The 26,565-nt window shown below is 39.4% G+C and overlaps 1 protein-coding gene across 8 annotated transcripts in view; it reads right to left on the bottom strand.

Annotated features, from left to right (window-relative positions):
- CHD7 (chromodomain helicase DNA binding protein 7) overlaps positions 1-26,565 on the bottom strand; it is a 131,128-nt gene that overhangs the window by 46,499 nt on the left and 58,064 nt on the right. For 7 of the 8 annotated variants that reach the window (XM_071419975.1, XM_071420019.1, XM_071420026.1 and 4 more), the window contains 2 exons: positions 10,965-11,386; positions 1,788-1,926 (listed from right to left, as the gene is read on the bottom strand). In XM_071419975.1, the coding sequence (XP_071276076.1) occupies positions 1,788-1,926; positions 10,965-11,386 (561 nt within the window). The remainder of the gene's footprint in view (positions 1-1,787; positions 1,927-10,964; positions 11,387-26,565) is intronic. The other variant, XM_071420012.1, reaches the window with a different exon arrangement.

The following is a 26,565-nucleotide window of genomic DNA, read 5'->3' as shown; positions in this document are numbered from 1 at the left end:
ATGTGGTTTTGCAATTGTTATGGGCTGTTGACAGAAACTGTGCATGTATTTACCTGCACCAGATTAACTCATTAACTGATCTACTGGTAGGAAGGTGAGTAATAGGTTTGATCATGGAATATAAAAAACCTGCATAACACACAAGTATTTCTCCTCTTTAAAGAAAACAATGCATCACTGTGCATTACTACCTAATATCTCTACACAAGGCTCAGGATTTAACACTAAGAAAGCAACTGTGTCTTAGACAACTGAGTAACATCAATCTCAGTTGAGAAATACATAACAAGTTTATTAACTGTAGCTGTCCCAGCAAACATGGTTGTTCATGCAAAGAAGTGCATTATAGCATACACTGTGCAAGAAACAGAAAGTTTCCTGAACTACTTTGCTACATTTAATTAAAAAGTGATGCAAGTGCCCTAGCACTTCTATTTATAAAAAAAAAATCATCAAAATAATAATAAATCAAAATAAAACATCACTCAATTGTGTTTGACAAAAAAGAAAGGTTTTGTTCCACTAGACTGAAAACAAGCAATCCATGTAGAAATGTTGAATTGTAAATGGAATATAATCACCTACAAACTAACCCAAAAAACCCCTTCGAACCCCTGAAGTTTCTTCATCTTTTGCCAGTGTCATCAATCAAGCTGGCAGAGATTTGCAGCACAGAACAGAAAACTTAATTCTTCAAACACTTTAATATCTGCATAGTTTAACTCAAGTTCTCTAATTCAGAATACACCATTTGAAGGAGTCAGGAAGAGCACGCTCTTCTACTGCTTCTTTTGTTTTTAACTAGAATATACTAGATTGCTCACATTTCATTATTTAGTATATTCTTCTTGAAAATAGTGGGAGGAAGGGCATAAACCATGCTTTTGTAGGACAACTGTTTGCCAAAGTCTTCACCAGGCTACTTTGACCATTCCCAATTGATCATTGGTCTGAATATCTCTGAATATCTCTCATAACCAGAAGCAATCCATCCACAACCTGATGTGCAAAGGACAAATGCAGTGTATTTCATGTACACTGGTACAACTACATAGGAGTCTCATACTTTCCCCACCACAATTTGTCCCTACTTCTTCATGAGGGGATTCTTATTTTTAGTGCCCACTCTAAACACTGCCAGCAGAAGCAAGCCAGGAGCTGACCACTTCTTAACATGCCAAATGACAGAGCACACAAAATTTGTGCTACTCTATTTCCAGATTTGCTTTACGTGAAACAAAGGTTGGACAGAAGGTTATAGGTGTGCAGTGGTCAAGAAAAATGAATCAATGTGAGTCCATGACTAGTAGTCCTGCAAAAAAAGCCCTTCATCCACTAAAGCAGTGTAGCTACAAGTGCCTGAAATGCATATTTCCAACACTCTGCTCTGGCACACCTCATTCTTGATTTCAGAAGGTTTGCAAAGCCAATGCAAGAATAAACACCAAGCTTATAAGCAAGACCTTGTAATAGCACAGAAGTCTACTATTAAGTCTACAGAACAGAACATTCAGCATCATAACTGCAACAGCAATCAAAGAGAATGTGTGATAACAGCAGCAGCGCTATACACATATCTGCAAGCAACAAGACTGTAAAGCAAAATTATGATGAAAAATACTTGTTTTTGTAAAATATTCACCATGTGAATTTTCATTTCTCACCTTCTTTGTAAACAACACAGAAATTATCCAAATACCTCTATCTCTGTAACAAAGACCACAAGAAATAGTGTTTTATGCTTCTAAGTTGTCAATGCCTACAATGAACTTCAACAATAGCATTACCTGAACTCCTGGATCATCTTCATCTTCAGGATGAGGTGATGGTGGTGGAGTTTTTTCCAAATCTGAGTTTTCAGAACCTTCCTTTCCCTTGTTAACCTTTTTCTTCGCAGCACTGGCTTCTGAATCTTGCTTCTTGCTACTGAAACAGAGGTATTTTTAATCAGTATTTGTAGAAAAATATAAGCAAGAGGTGTTTAAAAAACAGTTGATCCGTGAGATGTTTGTTTTGAGTGACTTCATTATTTTCAACTGCCTTTCTTAAGTATTTCAAAGTAACTGCAAAATCAGTGATGCATGGGCCATCACTACACAAGCCTTAAGAACAGACACCTCCCTTCTTTCCTTCAAGACCTTAGACAGCGACACTCAGTGTGTACCCAACAAGGAACTAAATATGAGATGGGAAAGGAAGAGCTGCTCTCTTCAGAACCTGCACTTTCTGAAAGCAGTGTTTGGACAACCTGACCCACGAGAAGAGAAACAGGATTATGCATGTGCTTATCTTGTATTAACTGTGCAGCCCAGGTAAGCAGAACCAGGGCAAGCGTTACCAAAACAAAGGACTGAATTCATCTTCTTCTACAATCCCTGCTATTTCCAAGCAGGAAATGCACTTTAGTGTCAGTGCTGAGGGCACCCATACAGCTTCAATACATGTAACTACAGCTTGTACAGGGGGAAAGAAACACCCAGCTAGCACCTCAGCATCTACACAATACCAGAAAGCTATATCCACTGACAATGATGTTTTGAGTGTAGTTCCTTCCTTTCCTCCCCCATGAATACATTCATCACCTGAAGAGCTGGGACTGTCTCCAGTTGCCCTCATTGGCTTGGAAATGGGTGAAGACATATGTATCAAAATACAGCTTTAAATACACAGTCACCAAATCACAAACTGAAATGATCTGCAGCATGGCAGGGGGGAAATTTTTAAATGGCAACAAAAATCGATGGTAGAAGGTAGCATTTGAAAGCACATCTAGCCTTTGAGTCTGAGGCAGGTTTTTACTGTTTTTTGTGGTCAGCTCCCAGCAGCCCATTTCCAGTGTGAGGGGTTTGATATGGGAAGTTGCTGAGATGGCTGACAGCAGAGCAGAGCTGTGTACTGGTACCTGACACATGGCAAGCACAGGTCACCAAGCACTATATAAGACACTTTTATATGGCTTCTACATTCTCATCACTTTACTTTCATACCTAGGAAAGTGCCCAGGTTTGTTTTTTCTTCATGATCCTCATATTTGTAATTTCTCATTTAAACAACAGCTTTAAGTTTGTTCATTTTGATCAGTACATTAGCCCACCAACAGTGTATTTTGGATCTGTAATTTAAAATTTTCCAGTACAGTCACATGTCTCTTCAGGACTCTGACAACTTGGCTACAGCGTTATTTTCTCCTTGCAGCCTATGTATAAACTAGCACTGATTTCCAAGTTTAAAAAAAAATGATTTTAAAAAAATTACACATGAAAAGACTGTGAGTTTTGAACATGGATTTGTATTATTGCAAAATTGTCTCTACTTAGCCCTACTGAGGCCATATCTGGAGTACTGTGTCCAGTTCTGGACTCCTCAGTGAAACAAAGACAAGGAGCTAGTGAATAGGATACAGAAGAGGGGCACAGTGATGATTAGGGGTCTGGAGCATTTCTCTTAAGAGGAGAGACTGTGGGAGCTGGACCTGTTTAAAAAGACAACTGAGACTAGATAATCTACAGAGGTCACTTCCATTCCTAAGAATTCTGTGATTCATTAATGCACATAAGCATCTCAATAGCAGGTATCAAGAGGATGGCGCCAGACTCTCTTCAGTGATGCACAGTGACAGGACAAGGAGCAATGGCCAGAAAAAAAAAACAGAAGTTCCGCCCCAACATGAGGAAGAACTTTCTTACATTGAGAGTGGCAGAGCACTGAACAGGCTGTCCAGAGAGGTTGTGGAGTCTCCCTCCCTGGAGACATTCAAAACCCACCTGGACACCTTCCTGTGTCACCTGCTCTAGGTGACCCTGACTTGGCAAGGGGCTTGGATGAGATGATCTCCAGAGGTGCCTTCCAACCCTAACAATCCTGTGAAATTAATAGGACTCAACACAGCTCAAAAAAAGCCCACCTTAAACTGTGAAAATTTAAAAAAGAATTAAAAATGAAAGGGGATGTGGGGGGAAGAGTTCGACACGGCGCAAAGAGCGCGGGCACCGCGGGGGCAGAGTTTGGCACGGCGGGAGGAGCGCGGGCAGAGGGCGAGCCCCGAGAGGCGGCGGGGCCGGGCAGCGCGCGTCCCTCCCTCCGTCGCTCGGTGCCCGGCGGGCTCCCCTCCCTCCCCGCCGGCGCTTGTTTCCGCTCTGGCTGCCACCAATGGCACAAAAAGCCGCAGCTGAAGCGGGGCCCCCTTCGCCTTTTCATCCGCACGCCGAGAGCGCTGGCGTCGCCCCGGCAACCCGCGGCCACGTGACCAGCACCTGCTCCGCTGGCCGGCGGCCACCGAGCGCTGCCATCTGCTTCCCTCAATCAGCGCCCGCCCGCTCCCGGCACCTGCGCGGCCGCGGCACGGGAACCCCCGCCGCACACACACCGGCCTCCAGCAAATCACCGCCGAACCGCTTCCAAAAACACCGGCTCCAAACCGAACGCCAAACAGCGACAAAGCAAAACAAACACAAAACGCCGCTTTACGCGTTTCTCGAACTTGTTTAAATGGAAGGTGACGGTCGCCGCCAGGTGAAGCGCGCTGGCAGCCCGGCGCTTTTCCCCCCTGACCCCCGTAAATCGGAGCGGGGCGCGCAATTAAAGCTCAGCCGCCGTGCCGTGCCCCCGGTGCACGGCCGCCTGTGAATAACAGGCTTAAAGCCGGGGAGAATAGCGTGGGCTAGGCGGGATAAAACACCAGCCTGCTGAAAGGCCGGGCAGCGCTAACGAGGGCCCGCCGAGCCACCGACCGCGCTGCGCTGCCGGCCGGCCGGGCGCAGACAAAGAGCCCGGCGCTGCGGGCAGGTCCGCCCCGACACGGGTTCCGGTCTGGCCTCCGGGAGAGCTTTCTCTCCCCGAGCCATGACCTGCATCTACCCCCGAGCCGTGCGCCTCGGTGTACACAGGCACCCTCGGCAACGGAGACGCGGTCGAAGCGATTCGGACAAAGTTTCAAATCACTTCCCTTCCCAGACCAGTTATAAACACACACGTGAAAGAGCGACCAGCTTGCGGAGAACAAAGCCCGTGTGCAGCTCCACTGGGAATTTGAAGTTCTAAATTCAGCAACAGAACTGCTCTTTTTAAATGCACAGCTACAACTTCTTTGAAGGAAAGGGAAAGAAAGAAAGAAAAAAAAGTGAAGTAGAAATAGAACAGCACCACCCCTCTAAACGCAGGGACACACTGCTTCCCAGTGCATCACACATGCAGGAGCTTCATCTGGCCAGTGAAAGCATCAGCTTCCTTGCATTGCCAGCAACTGTTCTTTATCTTCCCACGGAGCCAGTGGGATTTGCTCCCGACAATTGAATGTACCTACTTTTGACTCAGCCTTTGCACTTTCCAGAAAATCACACTCAGCATTAGCCTGGAACAGAATTACCTTTCCACATGAAGAGCAGGCGAGTACTCAAGAGATTGTTCTCAGAGACTCTACCACCATTAGGACTCCCTGGCAGTGCTCAACACTGGGTGCACATGATCAGTACTTTCCAAGTCTGGCAACAAGGAAGGTAAACTGTAACATACACATTTTGATAACTGTCTCTCATATTTGTTTTTACACAGGCATGAATGCAAAATTTAGCCAAGGCCCACTAGTGACAAAGTAAGCGTCCAGTCTCAAAACAAGAACTATAAATCTAGGACAAACTGGAGCCGTATTTGCCACACAGAAAACTTTGAAGTATTTAAAAACCATCAGTTAAACTCATCTCTCAATTCAAGTGATATAAATACAGACATTTCAGATTAGATGTTTTACAATCTCACTGTCCAACATCTCTTTCTGGTTTCATCCTCTTACCCCTGAGGATTGCACACCATACTGACCAGAGAGGATCAATATGAAGACAACCTGCAGAAGGTCAAACACGCAGACAATATGAAGAAAAAGAGGCTGAATAGGAAAACAGCAAGTAGGACAACTAAAATGAGAGCTAGATTTACAAATTGAGAAAGATATCCAAACTCCGACAAAGTGTTTTGTATCAGCTCAGCAGCCCCCAAGAGAACTAGATGAAACTCCAGAAACTTACAAGGGCAAACCATCTGACTCAAAAATTACCCCAAAATCATGACATGTTTGCAGGATTAAGGGAGGAATTAGCCTGTATGTTTACCCTGTGTAACTACTTCACTTGATCTGGGTAACTGATAGATCTGTTTATTAGTATAATTTCTGACATGACAACTATCATGACTTGGATGATGTTATTTCTGTAATTTTATGATCTAAAGGAAGTCGGATTACTGATTTTTATTTTACCATTTGGAAACACTGTCCTATAACAGATTCACAATTGGAACCTAGCTTAGACAAACTTTACACATTCACTGTGAAGCATAAAAAACACTGATAAACAATCCCACCTTCTCAAAGCGTCAGAGATGTGAGACTTATATTTCACTGCCTTACCCAAGGAAAACAATTATTTTTTAAAACTCCTAGTGTAATCAAAACTTCTTTTAAAATCAGTTTTTACATATCACAAAAGTAGGAAAAACAATACACAACAAGGTTTTTTCCAGCCTGAAAAGTCAGCCAAATTACTAAAAGGCTTTGGTAATAGTGAAGCCTACAAGGCCTGCCCTGCAGCACAAGCAAAGGTAAATATCAGGCAGCTGGGCTGGTTCAAAAGGGAGATGAGGACAGGTGTGAACAGGAACAGCCTCAGCGGACACATGCATGGAAATCTCGCACGATTTCCTGTTCTCTCCCAAAGGCAGCCCCTTCCTGCCTCGCTCAGGATGATCTGACCTTGGGAGTGGAAACTACCACCACTGCCTCGGGACCTCTCTTCCTGTCCTACAGCTCCCCAGGGTGCTGTGTCCTGCTGTCCGCACCGCTCCCCCACGCAGCAGCCTCTTCCCACTTCCGTGGCCAGGAGCCATCCCCTTTCCGATACAACAAACAGCCAAACCGTGTGCCAAAAAAGCTCTTCTCCACCTCCCTCTAAAAACTTTAATTATGCTCATGTTTAGCACTCCCCTTGTAAACAACAAGCCACTCGCCCTACATTGTGTCCCAGGCTGCTGCTCAGTGTGTGGGGAAGATGAAGCTTTCCCTGCCACAGGGAGAGGAGGAAGCAGATATGAGCAGCCCTGCGAAGCACAGCACACTGCTTGGAGGAGATGGGCCCAGGCAAGAGCTCCTGCAAATAGCTGCCATTTGGCCCTTGCAAATAGTTACTGCTCCTGCCACCATACTCGGTGGCCAGTCTCTAGGGTTTCATAGGAAGACAGCAGGAGAGAGATCAGCTGTGCTGCAGCGTGATCTTCTCAAACAGGTGGTCCTCATCTCCTCCAGGGACAGGCACAGGAGGAACAGACATCTGAGCCATGACTTTGCAATTCAGTAGGATTACTTGCCTTTCCCTTTCCTCTACTTTTGGAAAAATCTGCTTTGCATGTGCCTGAAGCTGGTTTCATAAAGTTTAGAGCCCACATAATACTCAGTACCCACTCAATTTAATGAAAACCCTTCACTTGTGATCCTAGTTTGCTTTCAAACTTGACTAGTTTGGTCCACAAGAGATTTGTTTTGCCAGTGGTTTTTTTTTTAGCCACCACTGTATTTGTCTTTCAGTATTAGTAGGATTGGGCAAATACCCATTAAAAGTTAATAGTACAATATTAATGTGTGATTTTTCACTATGCAGTGTAACATACAAGCAGAAAATCTGGGCATTTTCTTTCTTTTTGAGATCCCATGACACAATTCAAACTACCATTAAACTAATCAGGTTCTTCTATTTTCCAATCTGGCTTGTCCCTCACATGAAGGTGCATTTCAGTGAGGCAGGCTGCTCATTTTGCTGCAACTTGAACCAAAGATAACAGAGATGTGAAGGATAGTTTCTGGGGTTTTGTTTTTATTTGTTACATAAAAGGATTATAATTTTAGTTGGAATTGGAACTAAAATAACAGGGTTATGAGCTATATTAAATTACAAAATGGTTAAGATAATTAAACATCAGATTTTTTCATCCATGTGTATGCTCTTATACAGCCTGTGTCAAACTTAATAGTTAAGGACTAGTTATGCTCTATCCAAAAAATATTGTTCCTCAATAAATACCTAACTTTATTTACCTTAATTTTACACAATTGCAAAACTCTTCTATTGAAGCTGACCATCTTACTCAGGAGTGAGGACTGTTAGTTACACATAGCATTTTTAGATTTCTAAACCACACTATTCCTTTCAATGCTTAGAAGCAAAATACTGAGCACTATAAGCAGTAGCAGTAAAGACATGCCAGACAGTAACTTTATAAAAATATTTTACTTCTACCTAATCATCCATAATCTGTATTAATATGCATTAATCTCACTCACCTAAGCTACTGTAATATTTCCTTTCTGGAGTTAGTGCTGCTGAAATACTGTGATTTAGACGACTTGGACTGTTGATTTATTTAAAAAACGTGATTCAGTGATCTGTCACTGGACAGGTTCCCCAGTCTTTGATGTTGCCAAAGTAAGCAAGTTTCTTTCACTGATTTAAAATTCTTTGGCAGCATAGGGTCCCCACACAATCTCTGGGTTCTTCAAAGAAGCTTAATATTGAAGCTGACAAGACCACAAAATGAGAACAACCTTGTTTTCAGGAGAGCATTTGGTAACAAGAGACACAAGCCCATTATGGCAAAAGTAGGACTTTCTCCACACCCCTGATTAAGCACAAGGAACACCCAATGCTCTTGCTGCTGCTCCAAACATGTTTCTCTCACAGGTAAAACAACAGAGCTTAGTACTTACTAGAATACAGTAAGTCACCTAGCCAGCCAGGGACAAGAGTCATTGCATGGGAAAGCAGATAAAGACTCGCCTACAAACACAATTAAGCAAGCAGTGTTTAGTTCCTTCAGAGGAAACACTGCTCCTTTAATCTGCACTGCATATCCCAAGATTTAGAGAAGATGTGCATAGAGGTATTAGGATGGAGTGGATAGGACAGACCAGCTCTGAGCTCTGATGTCCAGATCATCAGGGTGTTTTTGAGGCAGACTCCTTCTAACCAGGGTTTAACAAACAAGAATTCAATGTAGTCCATTGAGAAGTCCTGCAGTAAACAGTTTTTACTTTTTGGCAGCAAAAATCTGGGAAATGCTCAGTAACATTCATGATGTAGCCTGATCAGCCTTTAAACCTGTGAGGCTAGGGAACTGAAGTACCCATCTTTAGAGGAAAGTCTGAGGAAGCTTTGCCTGTTTAGCCTGGAGATGACTGGGAAGAAATCTTACCAATGCATACAAGTATCTTAATGATGGGTGTGGAAACAGTGGGGCCAGACACTGCTCAGAGGTGCTCACTGACAGGACGTGGGACAGTGGTACAAACTGAAAGACAGGAAGTTCCACCTGTCTAAAAAGAAAACCTTTACACTGAGGGTGACAGAGCACTGGAACAGGCTACCCACAGGGGCTGTGGAGTCTCCTTCCCTGGAGACACTAAAAACCCATGCAACCTGCAATAGGTGAACCTGCTTTAGCAAGGGCGTTGAACTACATGATCTCCAGGGGCCCCTTTTCAACCCCAACCATTTTGTCATTCTATGAAAAGGCTATTTTAGCTGATAAAGTACTTTCATTTCAAAAAGACGTATTGGATGATATATAACTTAAGACATTTTCTAAGCTGTGAATTGCTGCTATGTATGTAAACCCAATCCTTAGGACAGTCTGGAAAACAGCCAAAGTAAATGCTGTAATTTACTGATCAGTTAATATAACCTGTACACAACAACACTTGATTTTACAAGCCAGTGTTTATAAATTCTTCAGGAAACATCATCTCTGCTAGTACAGAAACTTTTCTGTCTTGCTAAAGCAATAACATCTTACTGTCCATCCTCATTTAGCTATAGAGCTGTATCAAACCTAACCAATAAATAGTCTTGTAGAATATATGCAAAGCTGATTCATTAAGTGCAATTTTTAAACCCTAATACAAATGGATTTTGCAAACTGATTTGCATTAACCAAGTCTGGCTGTGCTTCCATCTGGAATTTATATTTTATAACTCTAGCCACATCTTGAAAAACAGATTCAGATGTTTGGAACAAATTCAGAACAGTTGTAAGAAATTCTAGGTACAAATGAAAAAAAATATTGAGCTTTAATGTCTTTGTGGTCTCCGTTTTCTTCCAAGTAGGCATTTATAACCACAGTGTTTAGGGACTTGAGGGACAAGGAAAGAATCTGTGTTATTACCTATGACATATTTACTCATGTGTAATGACAGTTTATGCTTTCTTGTACTACTCTGGAACGTTTTAAGCCTATCCTGATAAAGGTACACGATTCTGAATGGCAAGTTAAAAAACCCAGTTAAGAAACATGGTTGAACCATCTGGTCTAACCACAAAGATTTTCTGCTAGGAAAATTGTTTTTATGTGAAACAGGAAAATTAATATCATCCCTAAGGTGAGGACACATCAATATCCATATAAAAAATGCCTTTTAATAGCAGAGATTAAGAGCCCATGAGTTGTGTTAGTATAAAACAGCGTCTGTAAGGGTTGTACAGCATACAACAATGTGAAGTACCTAATTTCTCTTATGTAGGGAAAAACATCATCAAACCATTTGACTCTCAGCCTTCATCTCTGAAACCCTACATTAATATTGAAGCTGTTTAATTTCTCAACATATAAACCACACACAAAGACAGATAAGCATTAGAGGAGAAAGAGTTACTTTTGAAATCTAACACATCCAGAAACTTTTCTGCCTTGAAAGGAAAAACTAACCTTCTGCCTTTCCAGCTTGCTTAAAATAACTGTGAAGCCATAAACAGGAAAGTCAAACAAGAGAAATGTGCCCAAGCTTCTCAAAAACATGATGTTGTAGATGGTATAAGGCAAACGACAAAACAAGATTTCCTCTCCGCCCACGCCATTTAGCACAGATGCTCTAGAAATCCCACAAACACACTGTTTATCTCTCATTGCATATACAAGTTTCCTGACTTACCTAGCCTTTTTGCTGGTCTTGGGTTTTGGCGTGGTATTTTTTGCTTTCTTTTCCTTTGGCTCTTTAGGGGTCTTAGGGACTTTGGGGGTCTTGGGTTCCTTCTTTTCCTTGGGTTCTTTAGGATCCTTCGGTTCTTTTTTTGCCTTGGGCTTTTTCTTTTTCTTCTTGTCTTCTTGGGAGCAATCCACTGAGTTTCTGCTTAGATTCTGGCTGTCAAGTCCCCCAGGAAAGTCTTCCTTACCAAAACCTTTACTGGGACCTTCTGCAGCAATGTGATTGTTTTTCTTTTTCTTTTTCTTTTGCTGTGGCTGCGGCTCAATTGACGGCAGATAATCATCGCTTTTCACTAGCTGGGTATTCGGTCCACTAACCTGAGTCATATCCGGCACTGGTTTCTCTAAAAAGGGTTCCGACGGAGAATGCTGAGAGAGGGAAAGAGAAATAAAAATTGGAGATCTGCAACTTTGATTTCTCAAACTTTGCTCTTTTGGAGCATGAGGTAACAGAAGGAGAAAATATTAAGCACAAGATTAACCTGTTAACAAGAGTCAGCATATCTGAAACACTGTGCAGTAATACAGTAAAGAACAATGCTTTTTGCAGTCAGAACAGCAGCAAAATGACCAGAGATTCTTGATATATCAAGGGTAAAATTATTCTAATGCTTGTATAAAGTGGAAATATAGAAATATTTAATCTACAACACATCAATACAAAATAAAAGCAATTGTTGTTTCAGACATTTCAAAATAGTTGTTAGTAAAATGATTAACTTATTAAAAATTATTAAGCTGCACTGGAATTCTGTCCTTTGGGGAGAAAACTGTTATATTTTGCTTTTAGACATTTGAAGGAGAATAAAAGTGTATTTATTCACAGGCTATATTGACAAAAAATTAATTAAGGCAATTTACATTGGTTCATCTGTGACAGGAGCTATTTTGATCAGCAAGTGAAGGATTAAGCCACTTGAAAATGTAATACAAGGTTACGTTTTATATCAAAGATCCACTGCTTCCAGCTTGTACTCAAAACAGATTTGTTCCTGCTCCAGACTGGACAGAGAACTACAGTAAGTGCTTATAAGCCTGCATAAACATCCTATTTCAAAGTCTCTATAGCATATCAGGTTTACACCAAACTTACAAACTACAGGAAAACCTATGTATAATTACACAAATGTTAAATACCTAAACTAAAATATTTTGGATATATTGACAACTATTTTCACTTCAATGGTTCTGTTCTACACAAAGATCCATGAGTCTGCAGTCAAAATATATCTAAGCTCCACCATGACTTTGCAGCCTATCAAAGCTCTGACCTCTTTCTCCCTGCCTGCCCATGGTTATAAATGCAGGATGACAGTGCTTTTCTAGAAGAAAAGTAATAGCATGACACTGTACTGATGCCTTTCTCGCACCTACATATATGGTCAGATCATTTTACCACCCCTCTTTCTCTCTCTGTTTCTCCTCCTTTTCCCTAAAAATTAAGTCAGGATGATGCTAGGTGAATTAATCATGGTATAAAAGGACAGCCATTTGAAATATTTGATCTGCTGAACTGTGGAGAAGAAAAGTTAATAACAAATAAGAATTTTACTTCTATGAAAAGCCATGCCAGTGTAACTGCAATGTTCTTTGCATTTCCTTTTCTTCACTTTTTTTCCAATGGCACTTACTGAGAAGTGGCAAGCATGCAAATGAATGACTACAAAACCAATCCCTAAGCATGAGGAGAACTGATGGACATATACTGATAATCAACTTCAGCCATCTAGATCTAAGTAAAAATGCACTTAAGATTTAGGAAACAAAATTTCTGACAATATTACGTGAAAAAGTGAATGCATGTGTATATTTCCAAATACATTAATACAATTTTCTGAATGTAAACAAACTGAACCAGTGCAGTCCCAACTACTTCTGCCATTTCTTCACAGTAACATAAACCCACTGTGCAAATACTCAGAAGCAAAAGGAGCAAGGTTGTCAGGAAGGTAAGATAGGAATTTTTTCTGTGTCTGAGAGGTCTGAATGGTACATGCTACACACCACAGTTCTTCATGGAAGAGACAGAACAAGAGGGAAGGCCTGAGTGACAAGACTGATGGTCTACATCTCTTGGCTTAACCAAGGACTTCCAAGGGTGACTTCTGCATGTTTCTGACCTCCATATGTTTATTAAGATCCTTTTTAGAGCAAAAGGGCCTAAGTTGCAATGGAAATCCAGCTGTAATGAAAGCCCCATGCACTCATTGCATTAACACTGCATCCATCAGCCCCACTTCAAGACACCTCATGCTATAGGCATCATGAAGAATCAACCAGTATCTGTTCTAGAAATCTGTAGTCACCACTGGCACGTACAGCTCTGTGCTGGAAAGTTCACAAAAACTGGGTATCTGTATAGAAAACACTACCCCACAAAGTCAGTGGTAACAATGAGTTCTGCAGTCCAATTATGCATTACATAAAATGGAGGTCTTTTAAAATGTTCTGATTGGTTGTGAATTTGGTTGACTGAATTAAGTGTCTCAGATTTGTTATATGACACTGAATAAAACTGTCTTCTCTGTACCTTGGATTGTTATGTGCTTGCAATAACCAAAAGTTTTAGGTAGGAAAATACAGGAATATTACTAATATTACAGGAATAATACTTCTTATCTCTGAGTTTTCAGAACAGTACTTTTAACCTGTATTTTTGAAAGATAGTCAATATATTTCTGCATTACCTGCTATTTTGTATCTCATGCATCCTACATTTTGCAGAAATTCCAAGTGCAAGTTCCATCAATTTTTTTCACCAAGCTGTCCCCCACCATACTCAATTCTGTTCTATAATACTGCTCACCTGCTATACATAACATACAAGAACTCCAGGGTTTTCTTTACATTATTTACAGATTTTGTATTGAGCAAGTACCTTGAATTTGGTACTACTTTATTAGTTTGCAATATTAAGAGAGACTTTTACAATTACCTTGAAGGCACAACTTTCTAGAACATGTCAGAATCAGTAGTTTTATTTTTCTTCCTCTTATGCATACAAAACAGCCAAGCCAACAAATATTAAAAACCAGAAGAAATCCAGTAATGCCATGTACATTTAATTTTACAAAATTTTCAACATTGCAACTTTATTAGTGGTATGACCATCACTGAATAAATATTATATTTTATAAATGCTTTGATATTCAAAAAAAAAAAATCCTTGCTGCCTTTGTAAGACTTGTGGGTTGTTTTTGTTTGTTTAAGTCTGAACAACAACTTTCAGCAGAGTCACAAGCAAATCTTTCCAATCTTCACAATAGCAATGTCAGCTCTTCATGACTTGACATTTCCAGTTTTAATGAAAGGTCTGGCCAGAATGCAAGGCCCTGAGAATGGCAGCAATTGCTGCCACACTGTAGTACCCTGTGAAATTCCAGATTCTTACTTTTCAGAAACCTTATCCACGTGAGTCATTCTCGGGCTCTAGAACAACTATACATTAGACTAAAACATTATGCCTGAAACAAATACTAAAAGAACCCCAAACTTACTGCCTTTTATTTAAAGGATCAAGTTATATGCATTACCAAGCATAATAATACTATGGTTTTGGTTCATATAATTCAGAATCTCTGGAACTATAGCTACATTGCTGGGATTGCAGCTACAAAAAGACAATTCTGCCCTAATTAGGCTTTGTAGGCTGTATGTGCTATTACTTGAAAATATATTACTTTTACCACATGCCACTCCCCTTGCAGTTTGGCACATTTTGTAATCCACTTACACATGATTTTCTAAATTATAGCACTCTTTCAAAGAAAGAGCTGTGAATACTTTTATTTTTCTAGGAAGTCTGTGGCTGTACGTCTGCAATATGCTAAAACCGTTTATCCCTAACTGACAACCCCACATTGCTCCCTAGTGTGAAGCTGTGTAGAAGCAGCACAAATCTACTGAGAAGAGTCTGGAAGCAGCTTGAAAGATGCATTTTCTTACCCCAAACCAGTTGTCTGCTCTTTCTTAAGAAGGGAGAAAAGGACGAACAACAGGCTTTCACTATAAATATTAGATTAAGCCTACCACAGGGAATTATTTCAAATAGTTCTACTTCTTTAAATCTAGAAAGGATTAGCTCTAGTTACAGGGTCACAATTTCTAATGAAAGAACCCTGTTTTCCATTTATAGAATTTAAAAAAATATGTATATTACAAATTTTTTATCAAAAGATTGAAAAAAATTATCTGCATACTTCACAGAAATTGCTTCTCCTGCTGCTTTTAGTACTAACAAAGCCATAATTTAGTGTTAGTACAGAATGTAATCTTCCATGGGAAAGAAACCAGTGGAGATTAAACAGAAATAGCTATTCATCCTATTTGATATTGCAGCAGAATTATTTTTGGTATTATTTGAAATAAGGTGAAAAAGGTGCTCAAAAATATTGGTGTGTTTACTAGACCCACATCTCTTTAAATCTTTTAGAGAAAAGCTGTTTTTGTAAACATTTAACAAAGAACAGATGGCCTGTTTTAATCATGTGAAAAAACCTGGAGCTCACATTAATACTCCTACCAGCGACTACTGGGGCTAGTCACCTCCCTAACCAGCAGCATGGCACAGTCTTCAGTAATTCCATTTAATTTTATAATGGACATTTTCTCATCAGTTCCCACTGCTCGACAGTTAATCAATGCTATTAACATGCGATATCACAATGCAGGACACTCCTAAAGATTGCAGCTTATTAGAGAAAAACAGAGATTCTTCAAGAACTCCAAAGTGTTAAAACAACAGGCTATACAGCATTGTCAGTAAGAGCCAACAACACCCAAGGAAATTAAAAATGAAAACACTATTAGAGAAATAGAATTGTCTGATTCTAGACTGCAAAATTTCTGGAATTCAAATCTATTTTTAAGCTTCCAAACAGGTATCACCAAGACCCGAAAAATTAAAACCAGTATGCCTGTGTTTCACAGCTGCTTACATTTTTAGAGTGTAAGCTCATTTTCCCCAGCCCAAAGCACTGAGAGCTGTTTCAAACCAGGTGAGTTACATGAAGTAGCAAGATGGACAAGATGTAGGATTAATCCAATGAGGGCGAGTGGCAGGGAGGAAGGTTAAGGACGAGAGCCTTTCTGTTGCTTGAACAAGGACTGAACCACAATCAACTGTACTGAAAGCAGCTGAGTGTCACTTCCCTAACAGAGCAGCAACTTGAGCCAACATTGAGCTTTACAAAGTATGAAGCAAGAGCAGCAAAGTATGTGATGTGACTCAGCTAACTTTGTGAAATTGAAACATGAGCGCCAAACGAGAAACAATTTTTAAAAACCCCAACTTTTTACTGGGACTACACTCTAATTTCCCTTGTAGGTATTATTTCCAGATTCCATGGTCTTTTCCATATTTAAATAAAGATCTACAATAACAACACTTAATTTAAATTTTCTTGAACGTTGGTTTACTAAGTTGTCTAACAGTAAAGCAAGTGCTCAGTCAGTCCCCACTGACTTCATAATACGAACTGCTGTGGTATGATCTCCATACAAGGGATAATTTCACTTATAGGTAAATCATTGCAGAATATTCTCAACTGCAAGCCTGTTCAATTACCACCTTCACTTTGGAGAAGTTAAAATAACAACCTGTGCAAATTCTTTGAAAGCAGAACACACACTACAGCATGCTTCCACCAGCAGCTCTACCTAGAGCCACAAAGATCATTCATTTTGAATTTATTTCCTTCCTGATGGGGCGGCCCAAAAGGTGTTAAAAGCCATCACATAACCAAATTGCTCCGGGATTCTTCCTTTCAAAGGTTAATGACAGGATTCATCCTCCCTCTGGATTATTTAGAAGGAACTGCTCATCTTGACTAATTTGGAAAGTTTCTGAGTCATGTCTCTATACATTGCTTTGTCCCTGCAATTCTCAACTTGTCTCATGAATACTTTCAGAATTAGGCCTCTCTTAGTGCCACCTCAGTGTGAAACATGTGTCACCCTTTCTAGACCTTCATAAATACTTTCCTGACATTGTCCATATGCAGAGCTCACATATCAGTAAAAACCTTAGAGTAAACAGGAATCAACACCACCACCAACACTCCGGCCAAATGCTAGTACCTACATTCAGAAAAGCTGTACAGTATTTTTTCTATACTAGGTGAAGTTCTGCAACATCCTCAAGACTACATTCACACCTTGTTTTGAAAATATGTTTTACTGATCAGTTTCTTCTCCTTTATTGTGAATGATGATCCCTTCCCTTTTCTGTGAAACTACTACCTTGAAGATGTGTAAGTTTCTTTTACTGTACTATATGAAAATACTTAATATTAAAATGTTTTGGGGAAAATGATTCTGCTTAGAAACAACTGGTATCTTAGTAATTCAGAAACCCTAAGAAAATTGTAGTTCCAAAGTGACAACTGGGATTTATAAACCACCAAGCGCTTTCAGTGATCTCTGCAATAAAGGGAAAGACATCACACCACAGGAGAGTGAAAGTCTATTTTGCAAATACACTTGAAAGGAATCTAAATTTCTTGACATACCTCTTCAGAACACAGATGAAAAGTGTACAGAAAACAGAAGTTCTAGTAATACCTTTCTAGAAACACAAAACTACTGTGCATAAAAAAGTTAATGTTTTAGCAAAGTGCTGCTGCAATACCATTTCTTAATCAAGTCTTAGGAGAAAACAGAATAATCTAAGACTATTCTAAGTCATCCCACTCTGTTACTGCTCCTGGGAAGCTGTTAAAAACATTACAACTACAAACAAGTTATAACTTGCTGATATGGAATTTTTTTTAAAACTCTGGATCAAAAAAAATATAAATCTGATGCCAACAGCATCCTAACAGTTGAGTGGAAGTGATTAAAACCAGTGTTAGTGCCCTCTGCTACCATTGTAAAACTGCCATAATTTCTGATTTGGTGGAGCTGAAAATATCACCCAATTACACTATTTGGAGGAATAAAAACATGCTATGCAAAATACAGAGTTTCTTAATCAAGTCGCAGCACTGCTACAGTAATAGAATTATTTATTTACTGGTCATGTACTCTGTGAAGAAACACAGATTAAAAAAGATGAATGATACTAATGTGGCCATTCAAAAAGCAAACATCCCATTATAATTCTACAGCAATTATATGTAGTGCTTTGTGCTCACAGAAAAAGTGAGACCTATTACTAAGCTATGGAATATCAGCCAGTGCAATGAGTGCTGACAGATTGTTCACAGCTCAAGAAACAACTAACTTGTCCCATAAGAGATGTCCTAAGTTGCTGTCCATTGATCAGAATTGATCAGAATCAGTGTTGACCAGGCAATCTCAGACAACTGCCACCCCTACAGTAATGAAGCATGCATGCCTCAAATTGTCTTTACATGTAAGACATTGCAACACCTACCACAAGGATTGTATGTAACTGGTGATATGATGGTCAACAAGACAAATGTTTTATTAATACTTTTTTTGCCAGAGATTACTTTGCAATATAGACTGACTTAGCAGTATAAGGTTACCACTAATGCAAGCAGGGCAGGTCCTGAGTATTACACAACAGCAGCCTGACTCTCTACTCTCCATCATCACTTTGTAAACTGGTTGAGGACTCATGATTTTGGCAAGTTTTTACTAGCTCTAGCTGCAGAGACACATAGAAAGGGTGGAACAATTAGGTACTGAATTCTACTGGTGAAAGCTTATTGCTCATGTTGACAGCCTGTCCACCTCAAGCCTGCCCTCTGCACATGGCCACAGTAAAAGGAAACTTCACTTTGCATGTGCTCCATTATCAAGCAGAAGACATGCCAGGACATGCCAACATGTTTTACCACAGAAGTTGCTGACTGTCAGACTTGAGGATCTTAAAGGTCTTTTCCAACCTTAATGGTTCTTTGATTCTGCCATGTAACATTTGTATTTCAAAATGTGTGTATTCTCTTTGTGAAGTTATGTCTGTGAAGTTATTCCCAGGCACAGCTATCAAGATACCTAGTGCTTACTAGAGAATTCCTTGGATTAGAGAATATCCAGGAGATTTACCATCAGTCTTTTCCAACCCCTCTAAGACAAGGCTGCTCATCACCAGGCAAGATAGGGAAGTCACACAGTAAAGTAAGAATGTGTCAGGATGAAAGAGTCTCCAGAGAATATAGTACAATACTTCAACTTCTCCAATAAAGGGGGAATATAGGGGAAGAAACATCTGCACATACTCAACCAAAACAGTAAAAATGAAACTGCTATGATTAAATAAATTAGCATTACAAAAGACTACCCAAACATTTTAGCCTATATACAGACTGAATTGTTGCCCTTGGGCTTGCATCCATGTTCCTCACAGCCCCTTTGCTTCACTGTAGAGGCAAAGCAGTTCTTCCAAAACAGTCAAATGCAAACACCCTTCTTCTCTTGGGCACAGCCAAGCTTTGGAATTCAAGGTCCTGAGGGGAGAGACAAAACTGTACTGCCCTGTACATGCAGCCTCCTTCCTCCCCCAGCAGAATTCTCTCCATTCAGCTACCAAATGTCAAATGCATGAAGATCCATCCTCTCTGAAGGGCAACCTGTTCCTCCCTACATTACATTGTATTGCTATCACCATAGTTCATGATGCTCTGGTACCAACTATGATTTCCACTAAATATCCCATTTCCTACCCAGAAAAAGAAAATGCAACACAACAGTCCTGGCTGACTTGATATACTAAGCACTTAGGGCCTGCCCACAGTAATAAAAGCAATAAATGCCCTCTAAAACTTTCCTTTTTCTACAGAAGACTAAAGTTGGTCAGAGAACCATTTTCAGAAGGACCTTAAATAGATCATATCTACTGATATCAATAATCTTCCTGTTATCAAATTTAAATCACAGTGACATGCAGCACACGCCACCAGGTTTAGGAGAAAATCAAAGACAAGCATACGTGGCACAAGTGCTGGTTCTTGTGACCACAGACAACTGAAAAAGTTCCATCTGTGCTTTCACTGCTGCAAGTAATAGCAGCAGTAATAGCATTACACACCACAACAGCAAGAGCATTTCTATTCTGGTACTTTTTTCCCCCACCCCTTCTAACATCCAAGAGTTACAGGAAAACTTACTTAACAGGCTATAAATGTAAAAAATATAAAGGTGGTGGGTAATAAGATACTATACTGTATGTTTACTTGATAAATACATACTATTAAAAAACTTACAATACAAGGTGTATGTGTTAAGTCAGAAGCAATACTTCTTTTTTGATTTGCCAAAGGTCTAATAAAGTATTCTTTATCTGAATTCAGAATAAGTACACTTTGTCTTCTTGTAATTTAAAATAAAAAAGTTTACTTTAGTCTAAGGAAAGGAGAACAACTATAGAGAGAAGGGCAGTATATTTGGGGTGGGTCTTTTCATTAGATTAAGCTGAAGACTTGCAGGCCAGGAAACATTTTTCTCCTGCCTGCTCTGCAGCACTTAAGGATAAGTAAATACAAATGAGAGAAATGTCCACCTGTCTGATGAACATCCTGTGAGCTCCAGTTCATTACTTGTAAGGACAATACTGATGTTTTTTAACAATGAATCACTGAATCATGGCATATCCTGGCTTGGAAGAGATCCACAAGGATCACCAAAGTCCAACTCCTGACCCTGTACAGGACACCCCATCATGTCCCTGAAAACATCCAAATGCTTCTCTGTCAGGCTTGTGGCTGCGACCACTTCTCCAGGGAGCCTGTTCCAGTGCCCAGCCACCTCTGGGGAGAAACCTTTTTCCTAATATCCAAACCAAACCTCCCCTGACACAACTTCATACTGTTCCCTATTGGCCACCAGGGAGAAGAGGATTAGTGAGTGCTCCTCCCTACACTTGCCTTCATGAGCAAGTTATAGACTGCATAAGGACCAAACTGCAATAGACTGTAAGGAAATCCACTAGGAGCAGATGGGCACCATGTGGCTACAACTGCATGCTGCCCCAATCTGATTACTTGGCACCACTACATGCCTCTTTATTTTATTACAACATGCCTGCACCAGGAAGTCCTCAAATTCAGCCTTCAGGGTGTCCTGCTTGCACCCTGTTTGTGTATGCACACCTGAGTGGCCTTTCTCCTGGGCTGGTCTTCCAGTCTTGGGAAGCTTTAGAAAGACATCAGTCACAGCCAGTCCTTTCAGCCTTCCTGATGCAATTCACACTCTGTTTTGCCATTCTTACCTGCCCCAGGGCAACCTCTCACCCCTCTTCTGAGGGCACACTAATGCAAGGGTCTTCAACAGGACTAGCCCACCTCTGAGAAAGCCATCCCAGAGACAGCCTAGGGATCACAGCTGCCCAATAAGTCCTCACTCACAGACGTGACTGAACTGCCCTTCAGCAAGTGAAGAACACAACACCAAACATTCATAAACAGTAAGATACAGCAACCACCAGTAAAATGCTTTCAAATGCATTTTTAGTCCATTACATTTATTATCATATGATGTTTGTTCCAATATAGTAGGAATAGATATAACTTCTCCATCACTTTCCTATCCCCTTCCTTATATACCTAGGAAAACAAAAGCCCAGCATTTTTCTTTTTAGAGTTCCCTACCATCAGCTTCTTGTTAAACATCCATGTTTAAGAAAACTGCATATAAAAAAATAAACCAGTCACAATTTAATGACAAACATGCATCAGATGACAAGGCTGGTGAAAAGAGGATGCAATTCATAGAGAGTCTTTACTAAGAACTTTATCACTTCCCCTATCTGCACACCCCAAGAAATAACAAGTTTTCCCCAAAGGTATAAATATGTATATCATGTTCAAGGAAAGGCCAATGGCCTTAGATGTTAAAGATTTCAACAGATGTGAAAAGGACTAGAACTCCTGAGTTTTTACTCCTGTCCATAGAAAGGAGTAGTCCACTGAAGTCCCAAGATACTTCCACAATACCACCCCTAAGTATTTTTATTAAATCACAGAGTACTCTGAATGTTCTGTGGTTTGCAATAAGGTATTTTTATAATTTCACCAAGATATCTTGCAGTTAAGAGTGTATCAGATCAAGAAAAAATAGGTGAAAGCATTAGAAGAAACACTACCAGCACAGATGGTTTGGTTTGGTTGGAGGTTTTGAGGGTCCACACTTTGGTTTCAGTTTGGAGCTGACAAATGTTCACTTCAACAATATTTTATCTGGATGACTGGAAGAGAGCCACTAGGAAAATAATGCAATACTCTTTTTCTTCCCTTGCCATCTTTCCTCTCTGTAAGGTGAAGTTATACACTATCCACAAGCAAAAGATTAAATCCTTTTCATTCATTACTTGTGCTGGTGTCCTTTTTTTTTTTTTTCTAACTACAACTTGTACTCAAGACTTTTCTGCTACATATTTTAAAAAGCACACAGAATTCTCTGATCACATGGACTTCTAATACTGTAAAATACTAAGGTACCACCAAAGAAAGAAAGTTAAACCACTCTGAACCAATTATTATTATTATTATTTAATGATTCTAATCTTTGCATTTGCTAACTTGCTCTGATTAAGAGCCTCATCTCAGAATTTTCTCCCAAAAGACCATATTTGATAAATGTTTTCTGATACCATAAAATTCCATCCAAAATATTTCAATCAAGCTGTCTCTACTGTTTATGTCTACTCCAAATCTCAAAGTGTTTAATTGCTGCTGTTTCAATCTCATAGTAAAGGTGAGCACATTTAGTATTAGGAGATTCATAATTTAAAACTGTAACTTTACGTTTTGACATTCTAAATGCCATTTCCTTAATCACAAAGAAATACCACATCATGAGAGAAAAAGAAACTCCAAGATCCCACTGCCACCATCACTTTGACTTCTATTAGATGTCAAATAATTCGGAATTACTTTGCTAACCCATTTTTATCCAATATTAAACTGTTCTTGTCCAGCAAAAATTCAAAACCTTTTTTTCAGGCACTGAAGAATGAATCAAACTGCAAATGAAACAGCAAACATGCAATGCTATCTTAAAAGATTACTTGAAGTTCATTGTATCCCTAAGAAAACACACTGTAAATTAAAAACATTTTTGATTTTTTTAAATTAGTCTAAATTATTTAAATATTTCCGATACTAGAAAACAAAGAATAATTGCTGTTACCAAATGGATTTTATGCCGTATTGCTTAACTTTCCACAAGAACATCTCTAACCTACAGCATCTCTTCTCTAGTTACTCTACAACTGCTGCCTTATGCAGTTCCCAGGATGGATGAGACTTCTAGATTAAATCAGATCTAAATGACAATGACATTAACCTGAAGACAAGGCTCATGTTACCTTAGGAAAAACTACAAGGAGTGATGAAAGCAGTGAACGTCAGGAAAGATAAGTTACTTTTTCCTACCAGCCTCAACTCATTGCAATACTTTTTTTTTTCCCCCTAGATGGGCTTTTGTTTTGTTGGGTTTTCTTTTTTCCTTTTCTTTTAAATTAGATACTCATTTCTTACTAAGAGGGTTTCCCAGCAAAGAACTTGCCATGGACCTTCTTGAAAACTGCTCAAGGATGACTGCCAGAAAGCACCTACTTGGATAACTACTGGCTTCAGCTTCAGGGCAATACAGCCCAGCATAACACACACAAAGAAGCCCCAAATCCCATTACTATCACTCCTGCCTCAGGCAATTCCCTATCCCTCTGTACTGGTTTACTCATATGTAAAATGGAGAATACACTCTATAGGAGACTTTATTTGATGAATGAATTAGTGGCTAGTGAAGTTTTGATGCCTTGTGAAGGCTGACCTAGAACAGAGGCTGGACAGAGTTAAAGAATAAAGTAGGTATTTATTAGAAGGCTTTAATGGATACACCCTGGGCAGTACAAGAGCCCAGCCAGGGCTACACCCAAGATGAACCCAAAATGGTCACAAAATGGATGACCAGTCACAGAGTTTTACACTTTTATAAGTTCCAGCTCATTTGCATATTGAAGCTAATTGCCCAATTATAGCTTTAGATTATGAAGTCCCATCCTTCTTGTTTTTCTCTCTTCAGTCCACCGTTGTTTATGCTCTTGGGCCTGAAATTTGGATCATTTGTTCTTGGTCCCAAGCTAGAGAAGGAATTGTTTTGTCTACCTACTCTGTGAAGAGAGCCTACTATCCCCTGACATGAAGCTCAGAACTACACACTAAAGCAGTACAGAATGTGAAAAATATAAAAGCTAAAACCTGAGGCATCAGTTTAGCTATTTTTACAAAGATATGAAGAGAGGCACTGTTTGTAGGAAGAGTCCGTCTGGTTCAAGGGATTCAGTGATATTCATTATCGGGTTTACTGGATAATATACAGTCAACAAATTATCAGGCCATACCTCAAACAATAAAACCAAAGTCATTAAAAAGCTACTTCTATCACAGAAGGTTACATACACAGATTACATCCTGTTTTATAGGCATGAGGAACATGTAGTGTCAGTCCTACTTCAGATCTTCAACTGCAGCTGTGCAGCTTGCCATCATTCCGTAAACACAATCACAATAAAATTTTGTGTTAAGTAACATAGTTTAACGTTTTCTGTCACTTACTTGATTCTTTCTTTGATACTTACTTTCAAAAAGTATATATAAATGTTACAACCAAGCCTTCTTGCCAACTGAAGATACAACAAGGCAGACTCCTCAGATGTAAGAAACAATTACAGTTTTCCAACGCCCTCATCACACGCCTCTTTCAGAGCCACTAATGCTTACACCAACATAAATACTGAAACATTTTAAGGGTCCCATATTTAGTATTTGGGAAAATAACAAAAGAAGAGTTAAAAGCTGCTATTGTTCCTCATATACATGCATTTATTAAAATATACATATGTATTCAAACATTTAACTTTCAGTGTTTAAATTGTTCCTCATGATGTCTGACTCCCTTCCCAAACTACAGCTGTTCCCACGTTCACTTTCCAATATAGTACAAAAAAATCAACACAATCAAAAACCTGCCAAAGCAACCCCAAAACCAGCCTGCAAAAGGGGAAAAAAAAAGTCAACTACATCAAGCCAGTTCTCCCCTGGTTATATGCTCAAGAATTAACTTCTCCCATCCTGTCATGTAGAAGATACCCAGTCTTCAAGTTAAATAACTTCTATAAAGATAAAACAAAATGCAAATATAGCTTTTTCCTTTTTCTTCTCCTGCATCTATATAGAAAAGGAAAATAACCTAGAAAGTAATGATTTGAGCAATGGCCCTCTTACATTTTGTTTTCAATACACTCCCAAATAGTTAAGCAATAATTATAAAAAAGTCTGATTAACCAGCCTTTGAACACCTATGGTTGATCAAGTCACAGAAATCAAAGAGCAAAAGGTACAATATATCTTCAGCAGTGATGCATTTTATACCAATGACACCTATATATTATGAGAGAAAAACTACTAAAGATTTAATGGTGCCAATTAAAGAAGCCAAGAGTTTGCATGGCTCAATGGCTGAGTCATAGACCTTTTCCCCATAATAGGTTCCATTATAGTCCTGAGCTCAAGCTGTGGGAAGAGGATTACAGATGAGCAAGAGAATTAGTATTTTTAAATGTTATTGCCAAGGAAGGTGTCCTTTAAGCATAACACAGCTGAATGTCTCTCGTAGCAGCAGAGCAGCTTGTGCTTACTCACCATCCTAGCTTGAAGTGAAAGCCTCAGAACTCACTTCTGAGAAAACACTAACACAGAATCAGTGTAGAGCCCTCTCAAATTTAATCAGTTTTTCATATGCATTTCCAAACTTGAAATATTTCAGTACTTGTAATTTTTGTGCTATTCTATTACCCCGATTTTAAAAAATTCATATATATACTTACATAAAACAATGTAAGACTGTGTAGCTAAAGACCAAAACAGTTTGTACTTAAACCATAGGATTGTCTGTAAACAACTGGTGGGATGTACAATGAAAAAAAGAAAATTAAAACATTCAACTGCCTCTCAAGATTGCTTCCAGTAAATCTAGAGAAGTATTTGTGCCAGAATACAACACTGCACAAAATTCTGATCATCCACATCAACAACAATCACACCTCAGGTACAATGACAGATTATTCTGAAGAAGTCCAAAGGGAATTTAACTTACTTTAGATAGATTGCTATTTATCAAAACACTGACAGATCCTAATACAGTAAATGAAAATAATTAAGATGGGTAAAAATGACACCAGAGCAAATTCAGTATGAAACTGGCATCTAATAAATTTAGGACAGTCAGATGTTCCAACATTCAAACTGATCTGGGTAAGAATTTCAAAAAACAGGAATACTGGAAGCAAAAGCCAAGTGCTCTTTGACCTTGATGAGATTTAGAAAAGCAGTTCATAAGATGGCAGATGTGACAGCTAGAAGCTCAACTCAATGGCCCAGACAACCTTTACAAGTACTTTGTTTCTAATGACTGGGAACAATAAAAATCAACATTTAAAAATAAATGGATTTTAACAAATCCAATTCGGAATATGAAAAACATCAAACATGCTAGTAAACTAGAATATTTAACTAGAAAAGAGTTAAATATGCTTAGAAAAAACAGAGTTAAAAATGCTTAGAAAAAGCTCCTGCTCACAG

The sequence above is a fragment of the Agelaius tricolor genome, unplaced genomic scaffold (genome assembly GCF_023055355.1).
Source record: "Agelaius tricolor isolate 1412-34295 unplaced genomic scaffold, bAgeTri1.0.p SCAF_2, whole genome shotgun sequence".
Classification (NCBI taxonomy): Eukaryota; Metazoa; Chordata; class Aves; order Passeriformes; family Icteridae; genus Agelaius; species Agelaius tricolor.
This window is presented reverse-complemented; position numbering and strand designations above follow the sequence as displayed.